The sequence below is a fragment of the Thunnus maccoyii genome, chromosome 24 (genome assembly GCF_910596095.1).
Source record: "Thunnus maccoyii chromosome 24, fThuMac1.1, whole genome shotgun sequence".
NCBI classification, from domain to species: domain Eukaryota; kingdom Metazoa; phylum Chordata; class Actinopteri; order Scombriformes; family Scombridae; genus Thunnus; species Thunnus maccoyii.
The window spans coordinates 8,327,675-8,340,138 of record NC_056556.1 but is presented as its reverse complement, the minus strand read 5'-3'; the positions used below and the strand labels follow the sequence as shown (position 1 = coordinate 8,340,138).

The following is a 12,464-nucleotide window of genomic DNA, read 5'->3' as shown; positions in this document are numbered from 1 at the left end:
GCCCTACACTGATGTCACAAAAGGCCTCTACGGACTCCAAATGATGGAAATCCATCATTGCGATGGACAACTTTAATCCCTGGAAAGTTATTTGTCCACAAATATTTAGTGAACATTGTGGCTAATCAACATGGTCAGGAAATGACTCAGAAAAATATGAAATATCTCAAAAATGTCAAAATACACTGGAGGGAGGCTTTAAATAGTATTTAAATGTTTGAAAACAAAACCTTATTTCTGCAGTTTAGTGTCACCACAACTTTCACATCATATTAATCTCAGCACAGAAGTAAGAAATGGTGTCTGACCTCAGAGTCTCCAGTCTACAGTGTGGACTCTCCAGAAAATCAAATGGCAGCTTTGATCTTGAACTGTCCTGACTGGAGTTGTCACTCAGATCAAGCTCTCTCAGATGGGAGGGGTTGGACTTCAGAGCTGAGACCAGAGAAGCACAGCTGATCTCTGACAACCTGCAGCTCTTCAATCTGAATAAAGAAGAAATCATGTAGTGTTAGAAGCAGATTATTCTGCTTGAAATCATTCAATGTTTCATAATCTGTTCAGAGATGAAGAAGGTTTAGAATGAACAAGTTTAGAAAATGGAAACTCCAAACACCTGAACCCAACAGGATGCAGGTTAAAAACTGTCAAATACAAACAGTGAAAAAGAGCTTCATTAATATTAATGACAACATGCTGCTACTTCAATAAACACACAGTGACTTAACAGTGAATTAGCCAGTGCAGCTTTTTCATCTTATATTAAGGTTTCAAATCTGCAGCTCTGATACAGTCAATAGATTAAACCACTGAAGAAGAAAATAGACGTTAACAGTAAGATACTCAGTGTGGATCAACATAACATCATCCTTATGTCTGCAGTTTAGTGTCACCACAACTTTTACATCATATTAATCTCACAGGGATTACAGCAAAAAAAACAACAACTTTTCAGTGAAATTTTTTTCAAGGCGCAGCAAGGTCATGTTATTCACCTGTAATTTGTAAACCTATATTACTTGACGCCTGCTAAACAAATAACACAAGATGTAAAATTATGAGATTTCAGCACCACTTCACACATAATCATGGAGCTCTTTTTGACTGGTCCTTGGATCTTGGGCTACTCTTCTGACTAATTTTCTTACTGCTCGGTCAGCAATCTTGTGAGGAGCTCCTGTGTGTAGCCAGTTGATGGTGGAGTGAAGCTGCTTCCACTTGCAGATAATGGTCCCAATGGTGCTTATGGGAACATTTAGGAGTTGAGAAATCAGTCAGTAACCTGTGCCATTCCTGTTGCTCAACAATCTTGTTGTGAAGGTTTTGGGAGAGCTCTTTGCCTCTAATCATCATGAGATGGTTCTTGCATGACAGCTTAGTAACAAATAATATCTTCACAGATGTCTAACCCTTTTTAAAAGAGTGGAAGTGCTAACAGCCACATGCACTAACCCAGCTGATTGTAATTAGCACAGGTAAGAGGACTAATTAATGGAATCACCTGGTTCAGTGCTTTTTCTTACTGCCTGTTCAATACTTTTGTCCTGTGTCATTCCAATTCAATGCACATAAGTTTTTTGTTGATTGGGATGTTATGATTTCTTTAGCTGTGTTGCCTTATTGATTTAATACCAATGTCTGCTCTTAATTTCATATGAATAGCTGCACTGGAAATATGTCTCCTGAAAAAAGGTTGACGTGTTGAATACTTATTTCCCCCCCGCTGTACATTTATATTTTCTTATTAATTAATGATTATTATACACATGAGATTAAGCGAAGACAACGCACCTGAAATAATTATATTTGTTCTAATTTATTACATGAGTTTGCCTAATTTGCATAATTTCATATTAAAAATTAAAGGTTATAATACAGAAATATATTGGATGAGAGTGTATATTACTAAGTTTCATTTTGATAGAAGAACATGGATTATTTTGTCCTTATTCAACTGTGGTGCCTTAAAACACATCCACCCTCATCCATGTTTAGGTTATTAAGAAATTTCACATAGGCTTGGCTATGCTGCAAATTGAGCCTACAGGTATAGAAAAATAGATGATATAAATTAGGAATGTCAATGATTCATCGATTATGGGTTAATTGCCATTAATAATTCAACCGATTGAGTTACAGGTGTTTCTGGTGACCGCCCGGAAGGGCCGCACAAGCTGTAAAACGAACGCACCTCCCTGCCTTCCGACGAAGAAAAACAGTTGCAGACTCGCAGTGAGCCACAATCTGCTCACTGTGGCGTCTGGTTGAACTCTGAAGCATAAAGCTGTGAAAACTACATGGAGTTGTTGTCTGGCGGCTGTGCGGTTTAGCTATCTGAGGCTCATGCTAACGCTAAACTAACATGTTGAACAGAAGCAGCTGATCGGTTAATGCAGGCTGAGAGCTGACTGTCAGACAGCAGGACTCAAATTACACATGCTTCCAACAAAATCAACACAAAAGTGATGAAGTGTATAAGCGACACTCCCCTGATCTGAATATAAATGCATTTTAGCGGTGACAGTAAATGGACAGATAAAGTCACAGCAACAGTATTGTTTCGTCCCCGGGACATCCGTCCAGCTGAGCAGCTGTTTCCAGCAGCTGGACTAACGTTAGCTACAGTAAACACATGTCACTCCATCATATAGATCAGGTCTGAAGATTGTTTTATATAAAACTAACCAGATGATGTCTGTTGTGGGGAGATTGGGGTAACCTGTTTCACATTTACATTGTTACACTATAATGTCCACTGTACCAACAAATTATATACATTTATTTTAGTCTAAAATACAAAATGTGTAACATTTCACTCACTATTGTATATCTGAGCAGGCTGCAAGTTATATACTGTAGATAAACACCTACTATACACTATGCACTGTACATAAAGTAACATAATTTTATCATTTACCATTACCTATGTTTGACACAAAATAAGAGTAGACTAGATCAGGAGTTAAAAGAAAAAAAATAAGCAAACACCAGGTTACTTAAATGATAAATAACACAAATAATGACTTAATTTAGAAATTACAGAGCTCCCGTCTGTTGCTACTCAACAACTGGTCCGCCAATATCCAAAGCATTAAACACAGCAAACAGCTGCACAACTTCCAGCTTCACTAGAGGACAGCCCGAGCGCCCCCGCCGGCGGGAGCAGCGCTGCCGTCGTAGAAGCAAACGCGTCACAGGGTATTTAACACGGAAGAGCATAATCACACCACGTACCGTTTTGTTCAGAAGAAGCTCGGCTAGTAAGCTAGCGTAACCATTTTTACCTAAACGAAACACAAGTCAAACACCAAGCAACTGTGAGCGTGTAACAAAAAGCGCCCCTTATATCTTTCATTTCACGCTATCCACACACACATCACATGAATCCTGAGATTTCACAGATTGCAGCAATATAACTCCTATCATTATCCGACCAAAACTCACTGGAAAAAACGTCCAAGAAATATAGAAAAACTTCCGTTTTTACATTAACAACTACAAATTGTGTCTTACCTTTGCTGTTTTTGTAATCAAAAATTGCGTCTGGCCGCATTAAACCACTAGTAATGGCTACTCCAATGTCTCTGGGTCATTTTGAGTTGATTACAACCTTTCTGTATCCACTTTCCCGGTAGGAAGGACAGAGTGAAGTCGGCCATCGTCTAAGCCTTCCATGCGAACACACGGTCTATGTCTCCATCTAGTGGTTGAATCGTAGTACTGACACAGATTCAGTCAAAAGCAATCGATAGCGGAGTTTGTGAGCTTTGATTAGAGGCCAAAACCGTCCAAGTATGGTCCAAATCGACCAATGGTTTCCGGAGATATTGATGCCTATTGCTCAGGTTAGCTGAGATCGTTGCTCAGATTACATTAGGATTACATTACATTTGATGTAATTACAAATAGCTAATTCGGAATTTTTTCTCCACTAAAACTTCTCTAACTTTGCTCTGCTTCACCTTCTTAGCATCATTTTTGGGACAGGTAATGTTCACATGTTGTCTTATGGTTTACTAGAGGTTTTGGGCTGCAACTGCATAATTTCAAAGGGGATATTTACTATAATACTGTTAAGTTGTTGTTGTTTTATAGGTGGAAATGAAATCTTTCATTTATGCCATGTTCCATCTTCATTTACTCTGACCCAGTAACATCTATACTGATGCTTACACCTCTGCACAAATCTCACACGTGTTACCTTTATTATGATATAGAAAGTGTTCATATAAACCTTGTAGTTGCAGAGATATACTGTATTTATTATGAGTATGCCATTTTTGAGCAGAGGCCTGAGCCAGAGGCCTAGGGATTAAGAGGTTAATTAGATCAGACTAGATGTGTTGGACAAACCTAACAATTAATTAACATTTCATCAAAATTGCTGGAGCCTTCAATGGTGAATAACCTGTAACTTTATCCTACAAATCAGAATCAGAATCATCTTTATTGGCCAAGTATGTTTACACATACAAGCAGTTTGACTCCGCTTTATTGGCTCTCAATGTTCTTACACAGAATAACACAACAATCTTCAGAAATATACACAAGGAATGACTATATACACGTGAAACCGTTTCTGTGAACTGTAAACAAGACTGAAATAGTGTAAAGAAGTGAAGAGTGCGAGGAGTGATGAGATAAATATTAAATGGTAAAAAAAAATGACGTTACTTCATATACATATATTAGGTGGTTATGTACAGTATATTCAGCCTGTTCATACACCCGCCGGGCGCACAGGCCAACAGTTAGGTCTACAGCCTACAGGACACAATTAAACATCTATCTGCATGTTATTTTCTTTTAATAATAATGTGTAATTTACTTGCAATTAGTAGGATAAACGTGAACTTGCCCAGCGCCAAGCTAACGTTAGCTGACCAACTACCATCTGTAGCAAACCGTTATTTATCTGTCCGTCGTTTGTTTTCACTGTCACTGACTCGTTCTCACTGATTGAACTTTCAACAACAATAATATGAATCTTACCGTTTTTATTCCATCATGTTGAATTCCGATGTTTGTTCTGTCACTCAGAACTATGAGCTAAAGTTGAGCAATGCTCTGTGTTTAGATATTCCGCGCTGTCTGTGTCACGTGATTCATGTAAACAATCCCATTGGCTACTGAGATGTGACAATCGACGAAGAACAACATCTGGTTGATGCAGCTCTCACTGTTTTTTACAACATCAAAATCACAAACAAAATACAGAATGAATGGGAAGTTTCTCTCTCTCTCTTTCTTTTTTTCTCCTCGGATCTACACCGATCTCATAAATGGCCTCTATGGACACAACAACATTCAGTCACCTATTCATGTCAACAAAGATCAATAAAATGCTGCTGACTGTAAAATGGATCAAATTAGACATGTTGGATTAAAAGCTTATGTATTACTTTTATTTATCTTCTTCCTGTAAATGGTAACAATTCAGTGTAATTTCATTAAAACACTACAGAACTTGAGCATATACAGAAAAAGTAATATTTTCCTCCTACTGAGGAATTTATTTCCAACCACAGATTTACTCTCATCATCACCGCTGACTGACTGTGATCAGTGCCAAACACCAGACTTTCACATGACTTCCCTTTTAACTGGTGGTGCAGCTACACAAAGTAACATCATTTTCTGCCAGGAAGCATCATGCTCATGTTGAAGTGTAGCAGCTAAAACACGACTTGAGATACAAAATGCATTTGGAAATATGATTTGCTCTCTTTGTCTGTACTCCTGTATGAGAGTATTAAAGTGTGTGTGAGAGAGACTTTATGTAGAAGTTCCTGCAAAATGGTGCGTTTTCAATTTTTAATATATAAGACATTATTCATGAATATGCAATGAAAGTCTTGAACTTTTTTCCCATTTGGTTTATAGATTTGAGTTTCATACACGTACCAAAAATTATAAATATTAAATTGGTCTAACATAAAGTTGTCCAATAATTTCAATAATTTCTTACAAATATCAGACCCTTTCGATGGTAGACTAAATTCAAAGTGAAACCAACTGTTCAGGCATTTTGGATTTTAAACATTTTAGTGATTTGTGAAATACAAATGAATCAAATTAAATGTGAAACTTCTATTATGAATTTAAATAACTGGGTACATACAAGATGTACAAGAGGAAAACACAGTCGGTGAACTGACCTCAGAGTCTCCAGTCTACAGTTTGGACTCTCCAGTCCAGCAGACAGAATCTTCCATCCTGAGTCCTGCAGGTTGGAGTTTACACTCAGGTCAAGCTCTCTGAGATGGGAGGGGTTGGACTTCAGAGCTGAGGCCACAACTTCACAGTGAGTCTTTGAGAGTCCACAGTCCTTAAGCCTGTTATTACAAATTATATTACATTTAAATATGCTAAAATCAAACACCTGTCTGACTGTCAAAACACAAATCCTTAAGTACTGAAGTTCTTTTGCTGGATTTGTATTAAAACTAGAAGGTGAAGGATAAACTGTAAAACGTAACATTGTTTATAATTAAACAAAATAACTGTGTTCATAAGTGTAAACACATCAACTACAAAGTTTTTCTTGCTCTCAAAGTTTTGGTTACAACTGAAGAACAATTGTTGTGAGAATAACTGGTTTACAATGTTGCCAACAAGCAGCTGTAACACAAGCTGAACACAATTTAATAGTTTGTAAGTTTTACAGTGCGCATGTATGTAAAGGGGGGATGTATGATATGTCAGTGGTTGATATTTTATTGGCCAAGAAATGAGAAAATGTAACTACTGTATTGTTATTGTTTTGGTAATTGAATTTCAGTCAATAATTGTGTCCGATAATGCAGAGCCTTTTTACAGTGACTGTGGACTAGTGACATCATCGTAAACCTGGTTGTGAACAGGGACTTTTTAAGGTCAGGTCTTGTGTTGGTACTGGAGCGGACTGAGAGTAACAGAACAGACATGGTTTTAGAGTAGATTATAGTAGTCTGTACAGTCCTGCCTCTCTTACCTTTCTCTCCTCTGCTCTCTGTGTTGCTGCCTGTTTTCAGAAGGCCAGTGTAACTTACAAACAAAAATAACCTACATTGTTTTAAGATTAATAATATTGGTTATTGTATTGGTATCAGACACAACAAACATAATTATCAATTGTTGTCATTGGCCCTGAAATTCCACATCAGTGCATCTCTAATGTAAAGTGATTCACACTTTACAGCATGCACTATACATTTACATTACACTTTACTGTAATATTGATATGATTGATGTAATATTGTCTTTATAATGTTGATATTTTTGTTTCCCAATCACTCTCAACACTGTAAAACACACCCTTAAAAATGTTTATCTTTGTTACAGGTACAAAGAATACAACGTTTGGAGACCAAATAGACTCTTCAGAGTTGGGTACAGAGGCAACAGGAAGTATCTAAAACATTTTGGACTGAGCAGATGGACATGAGAGATGTGTGTGTGTTCTGCAGTGATTGATTTATAGTGTTGATAATCACATCTGGACTTACGTAGCCTTTCTGCAGTTCCTCACAGCTGGGATCAGTCTCAGTCGTCCCTCATCTGATGTGTTGTACTTCTTCAGGTCCAACTCATCCAGAACCTCCTCTGACATCTGCAGCATGTAGGCCAGAGCTGAGCAGTGGATCTCAGAGAGTTTCTTCTCTGATCTGTTCTCTGACTTCAGGAACTCTTGGATCTCCTGATGTACTGAGCGGTCGTTCATCTCCATCAGACAGTGGAAGATATTGATGCTTCTGTCAGGAGAGACATTAGTATTCATCTTCTTCAGGTTGTTGATGGCTCTCTGGATGATTTCTTGACTGTTCTCGGTCTGACCCAGCAGGCCTCCTAAGAGACTCTGGTTGGACTTCACCGAGAGGCCATGAAGGAAACGAACAAACAAGTCCAGGTGGCCATTTTTACTTCTGAGAGATTTTTCCATGGCTTTCATCAGGAACTCATCCAGGGATGAGTGACTGTAGTATCCCAGGAAGGCCTTCAGTACCTCTGTGTTGCTGCTGGTGTAACAGTGGTACATGTAGACTGCAGCCAGAAACTCCTGAACACTCAGATGAACAAAGCTGTAGACTGTTTTCTGGAAGATCACACTCTCTGTTTTGAGGATCTCTGTACAAAATCCTGAGTACACTGAGGCCTCTGTGACATCAAGACCACACTGCTCCAGGTCTTCTTGGTAGAACACGATGTGTCCTTTCTCCAGTTGTTCAAACGCCAGCCTCCCCAGCTTCAGAAGAACTTCCCTGTCAGCCTCCGTCAGCTCCTGTGGACTCATCTCATGTCCCTTATCATACTTGTGCTTCTTCCTCTTTGTCTGAACCAGCAGGAAGTGTGAATACATGTCAGTCAGGGTCTTGGGCAGCTCTCCTCTCTGGTCTGTAGTCAACATGTGCTCCAGAACTGTAGCAGTGATCCAACAGAAGACTGGGATGTGACACATGATGTGGAGGCTCCTAGATGTCTTAATGTGTGAGATGATTTTGCTGAAGAGATCTTCATCACTGAATCTCCTCCTGAAGTACTCCTCCTTTTGGGCGTCAGTGAAGCCTTGTACTTCTGTTACCCTGTTAACACATGTAGGAGGGATCTGATTCACTGCTGCAGGTCGGGAAGTTATCCAGATGAGAGCCGAGGGAAGTAGATTCCCCTTGAAGAGGTTTGTCAACAGCACATTGACTGATGACTTCTGTGTGACATCAGACATGACCGTCATGTTCTTGAAATCTAATGAAAGTCTGCTTTCATCCAGGCCATCAAAGATGAACAAAACTTTACAGACAGCGAGCTTCTCTGCTGTGACCTTCTGTAATGTTGGATGGAAAACATGGATCAGCATGAGAAGACTGTACTGCTCGTCTTTCATCAAGTTCAGCTCCCTGAATGAAAACAGAATCACCAGACTGACATCTTGGTTTTCCAAGCCCTCTGCCCAGTCCAGAGTGAACTTCTGCACTGAGAAGGTTTTTCCAACACCAGCGATGCCGCTCGTCAGAACGACTCTGATGTGTTTCTTTTTGTCAGGTAAGGATTTAACCGGTGAGTTTTTGTGTTTCTCTTCGGCTGTAAAGACTTTAAACATGTCGTGACACTTGATTGGAGCGTCATGGAGGGTCTTCATCTTGGAAGCTGTCTCAAGCTGTCTCACCTCATGTTGGGTATTAACCTCTTCACTCTGTCCCTCTGTGATGTAGAGCTCAGTGTAGATGCTGTTGAGGAGGGTTTCACTTCCTGCTTCATCAGTTCCTTCAGTCACATGTTCACATCTCCTCCCTAGACTGATCTTATGGTGATGTAAAACCTCCTGGAGAGCAAAATTCACTAAAACAGAGAAAAAAGTGAGACCAAACAAAGACAATCTGACAATTATTCATTATCACCAACACAAAAACAATCTTACTTTGTACAGTGATGGTCTGACTGTCTGTCTGCAGTCCAGGTCTTGTTCTGGATATTTTTCCACACTGAGGACATGAGAAGTCTCCTGATGAAGCAGACTGGTCCCAGTATGAGTTGATGCACTTTCTGCAGAACCAGTGTCCACAGCTGGTAGAGACTGGATCCTTCAGGACATCCTCCTGACACAAAGAACAGCAGGACAGCTGCTCCGCCACAGAAACACCACTCCTCTTCTTCCTCACCCTCTCTCTGTAAAGACATTTCTTTATCACTAATATGCTTCAATGATAATTGTTGAAAAATATTAAGATTTGGCCGACACTGTCTAGAAGCTCAGACAGTCACAGAGAACAGTAAAAGTGTAGCTTCTTCTCTGAAATAATTATTAATTTTATTCAAACTCTCCTGTTTTGATAAATACATACTTAAGTCTTGTAAACTGACATAAAGAGATTCATTTGTCTCTCTGCTTAACCCTTAACTGCATTTCTTATCTGGCTGTCTTACTAAACATTTAGTGATCTGCTTGTAGTTTGCTATTAACACAAACTCAACACTTCCTGCAGCTGCTTCACTGTAAAAGTTTTCCATTAAAGAGAGATGATTATGCCCTTTACTGCTTTACAGTCCCTTTGGGCAGCTTATCTTGGGTTAGGTAGGATTGAACTGAGGTTAGAAGTGGTCTAAAACTTGTGGTAGACCAGCAGTCTAAGACAAACAGCATGTAACACTATGTTTCATGCATTAGTAAGGTCCACTTACTAATGATTCAGAGCTTTCAACTGCAAGCTCCAAAAATGTGGATCTTTGAGCTTAATTTTCTTCCATGTTTTCCACACTATATTTTATATAAGCAGTTAGCTGAAGAGAAAAAAACTCAAACACACATAATCAAGGTGAGTAAAGCATTTCTACAAATAAGCTTTTCACCACATACTGCACTATTATAATATGCACTGATTCAACACAACATCTGGCAGCTTATAACAGCTTGCCTGAGGAATGTTTTGAGTAAAAACATGAGAAAATGAATTACACATTTGAAGCACATTCTTTCAGGTTTTGAATAGTCGCAGATCTTTACAGTAACTTCATACATCTTTGCCTTCATTGGGGCAAAGATGTATGAATATCTTCTTGAAGTGTAAATTCTGACATGGAGGTTCTCAGGTTGCTACAGAAATACCATCTGTAGTTTCTGTCTATAAAATGCAGATTAAGATCCATCTCAGTTTGAAACAGAGTCTATAATAATAGTTCTGCATCATAAATAGAAATATAAATAATACTTTACTCCAACATGGCTCTGTGTTTGTGGGCGCTATGTAGTAGGCGGTGCTACACAAGTGGATCATTAATGCAACAATACATTTAGCCATTAGTCAATCAGTTTACAGCAGAAACATCTCTGGACCAGTCACTCTTCATAGACAGACAGTCCGATGCTGGAGACTCTACTCTCTGTCTGTGGTCTGTCTGACATCTGTAACACCACCAAGATGTTTTTATTCATATCATATGAATCCTTGATAAATTCTCTGATGACAAAGCCATTGAAGGAGCTCTAAACACACAAACTGCTGCTCCTGCAGATAATAAGTCGCAGATTAGATAAATGATTTGAATGTGTGTTAAATTTTAGATAGCAAATAAATTTTAGTAGAAATTTTAATATACAAACACAAAATCAACTGTTGGGAACAGGAACACAATGTCATTGGCAGAGGTAATTAGCATAGCACAGCAATGGTCTTTAGATGTCAAATTTAAAGTCGCACTGGTTAATTCTCTGGGAGGAGTTTGTATAACACCTGTCAATGGCTTCACTTTGCAAAAAAATTGCACTGTAAATTCAAAGTGGCTGACTTCCTGTTGGACTTAGGGTATGGCTCCAAGAGGCGGTTTTTAAAGTCTGGAGATGTCTGTGTACCAAATTTCGTAAATCTATGTTAAATTCAAAGGTGGGGGCTTTGACTTTGAAATTTTCTAGGGGCTGCCATTGAGCCATTTTGCCACATTCAAGCCCAAGATCCATATCAGATATCAAGTTTTGCCACTTCTGATGCATGTGCACAGTATCCTGAATTTTTGAGCACCCCTAGCAGCTCATAAATGCAAAAAGTAATTAGGGGGCTAACACAACCAATGTGCCATGCCTAAACCCAATTGTTTTATCAAATCAAAATATTTACTAGTTTGAACATGGGTGCAAAGTTTCTTGAATTTTGTGCATCCTAAAGGCCTCAAACATGTTTGTGAGATGAAAACTGATGCACGAAATCCAAAATGGCTGACTTCCTGTTGGGCGGATTTTTTTTTTATTATGTCCAGAATGATGAGATCAATGATCCCACTGAATTTCATGAACATCAAAGCAACTTTATTCCAACATGGCTCTGTGTTTGAGGGCACTATGGAGTAGGCTGTGCTACACAAGTAGATCATTAATGCAGCAATACATTTAGCCATTAGTCAATCAGTTTACAGCAGAAACAGTCTCTTACTTTGTGTCTGAGGGTCCAGGTTCATTACTGAAGGCTGGAGGATGACCCATGGACCGGCCACTCTTCATAGACAGACAGTCTGATCCTGGGGACTCTGCTCTCTGTCTGTGGTCTGTCTGACGTCTGTAACACCACCAAGATGTTTTTATTCATATCATGTGAATCCTTGATAAATTCTCTGATGACAAAGCCATTGAATGAGCTCTAAATACACAAATTGCTGCTCCTGCAGATAATAAGTCGCAGATTAGATCACAGCTTTTCTAAATGACTGATAGCTGACACAGATACTAAGGGGAAGATGGGACAAATGATTTGAATGTGCGTTCAATTTTAGATAGCAAATAAATATTAGTAGGAATTTTAATATACAAACACAAAATCAACCACTGGGGACAGAAAACATAATGTCATTGGCAGAGGTAATTAAAATTAATTTGCATGCGTCAGATGGAACGGTAGCCATGGTATTGCTACTGGAGGTCGGTTGACACGGCTCTGAATTTTCAGGATTATCGGACACTGTGTGAATGGGTAAAACATTATTTCCTGTGTGCAGTACGTGGC

At 39.0% G+C, this 12,464-nt stretch overlaps 1 protein-coding gene across 5 annotated transcripts in view; it reads right to left on the bottom strand.

Moving 5' to 3' along the window:
• LOC121891796 (NACHT, LRR and PYD domains-containing protein 12-like) overlaps positions 1 to 12,464 on the bottom strand; it is a 98,212-nt gene that overhangs the window by 76,600 nt on the left and 9,148 nt on the right. For 4 of the 5 annotated variants that reach the window (XM_042404368.1, XM_042404371.1, XM_042404367.1 and 1 more), the window contains exons 4-8: positions 11,898 to 12,020; positions 9,395 to 9,642; positions 7,488 to 9,315; positions 6,159 to 6,335; positions 309 to 485 (exon numbers count right to left, since the gene is read on the bottom strand). In XM_042404368.1, the coding sequence (XP_042260302.1) occupies positions 309 to 485; positions 6,159 to 6,335; positions 7,488 to 9,315; positions 9,395 to 9,642; positions 11,898 to 12,020 (2,553 nt within the window). The remainder of the gene's footprint in view (positions 1 to 308; positions 486 to 6,158; positions 6,336 to 7,487; positions 9,316 to 9,394; positions 9,643 to 11,897; positions 12,021 to 12,464) is intronic. The other variant, XM_042404372.1, reaches the window with a different exon arrangement.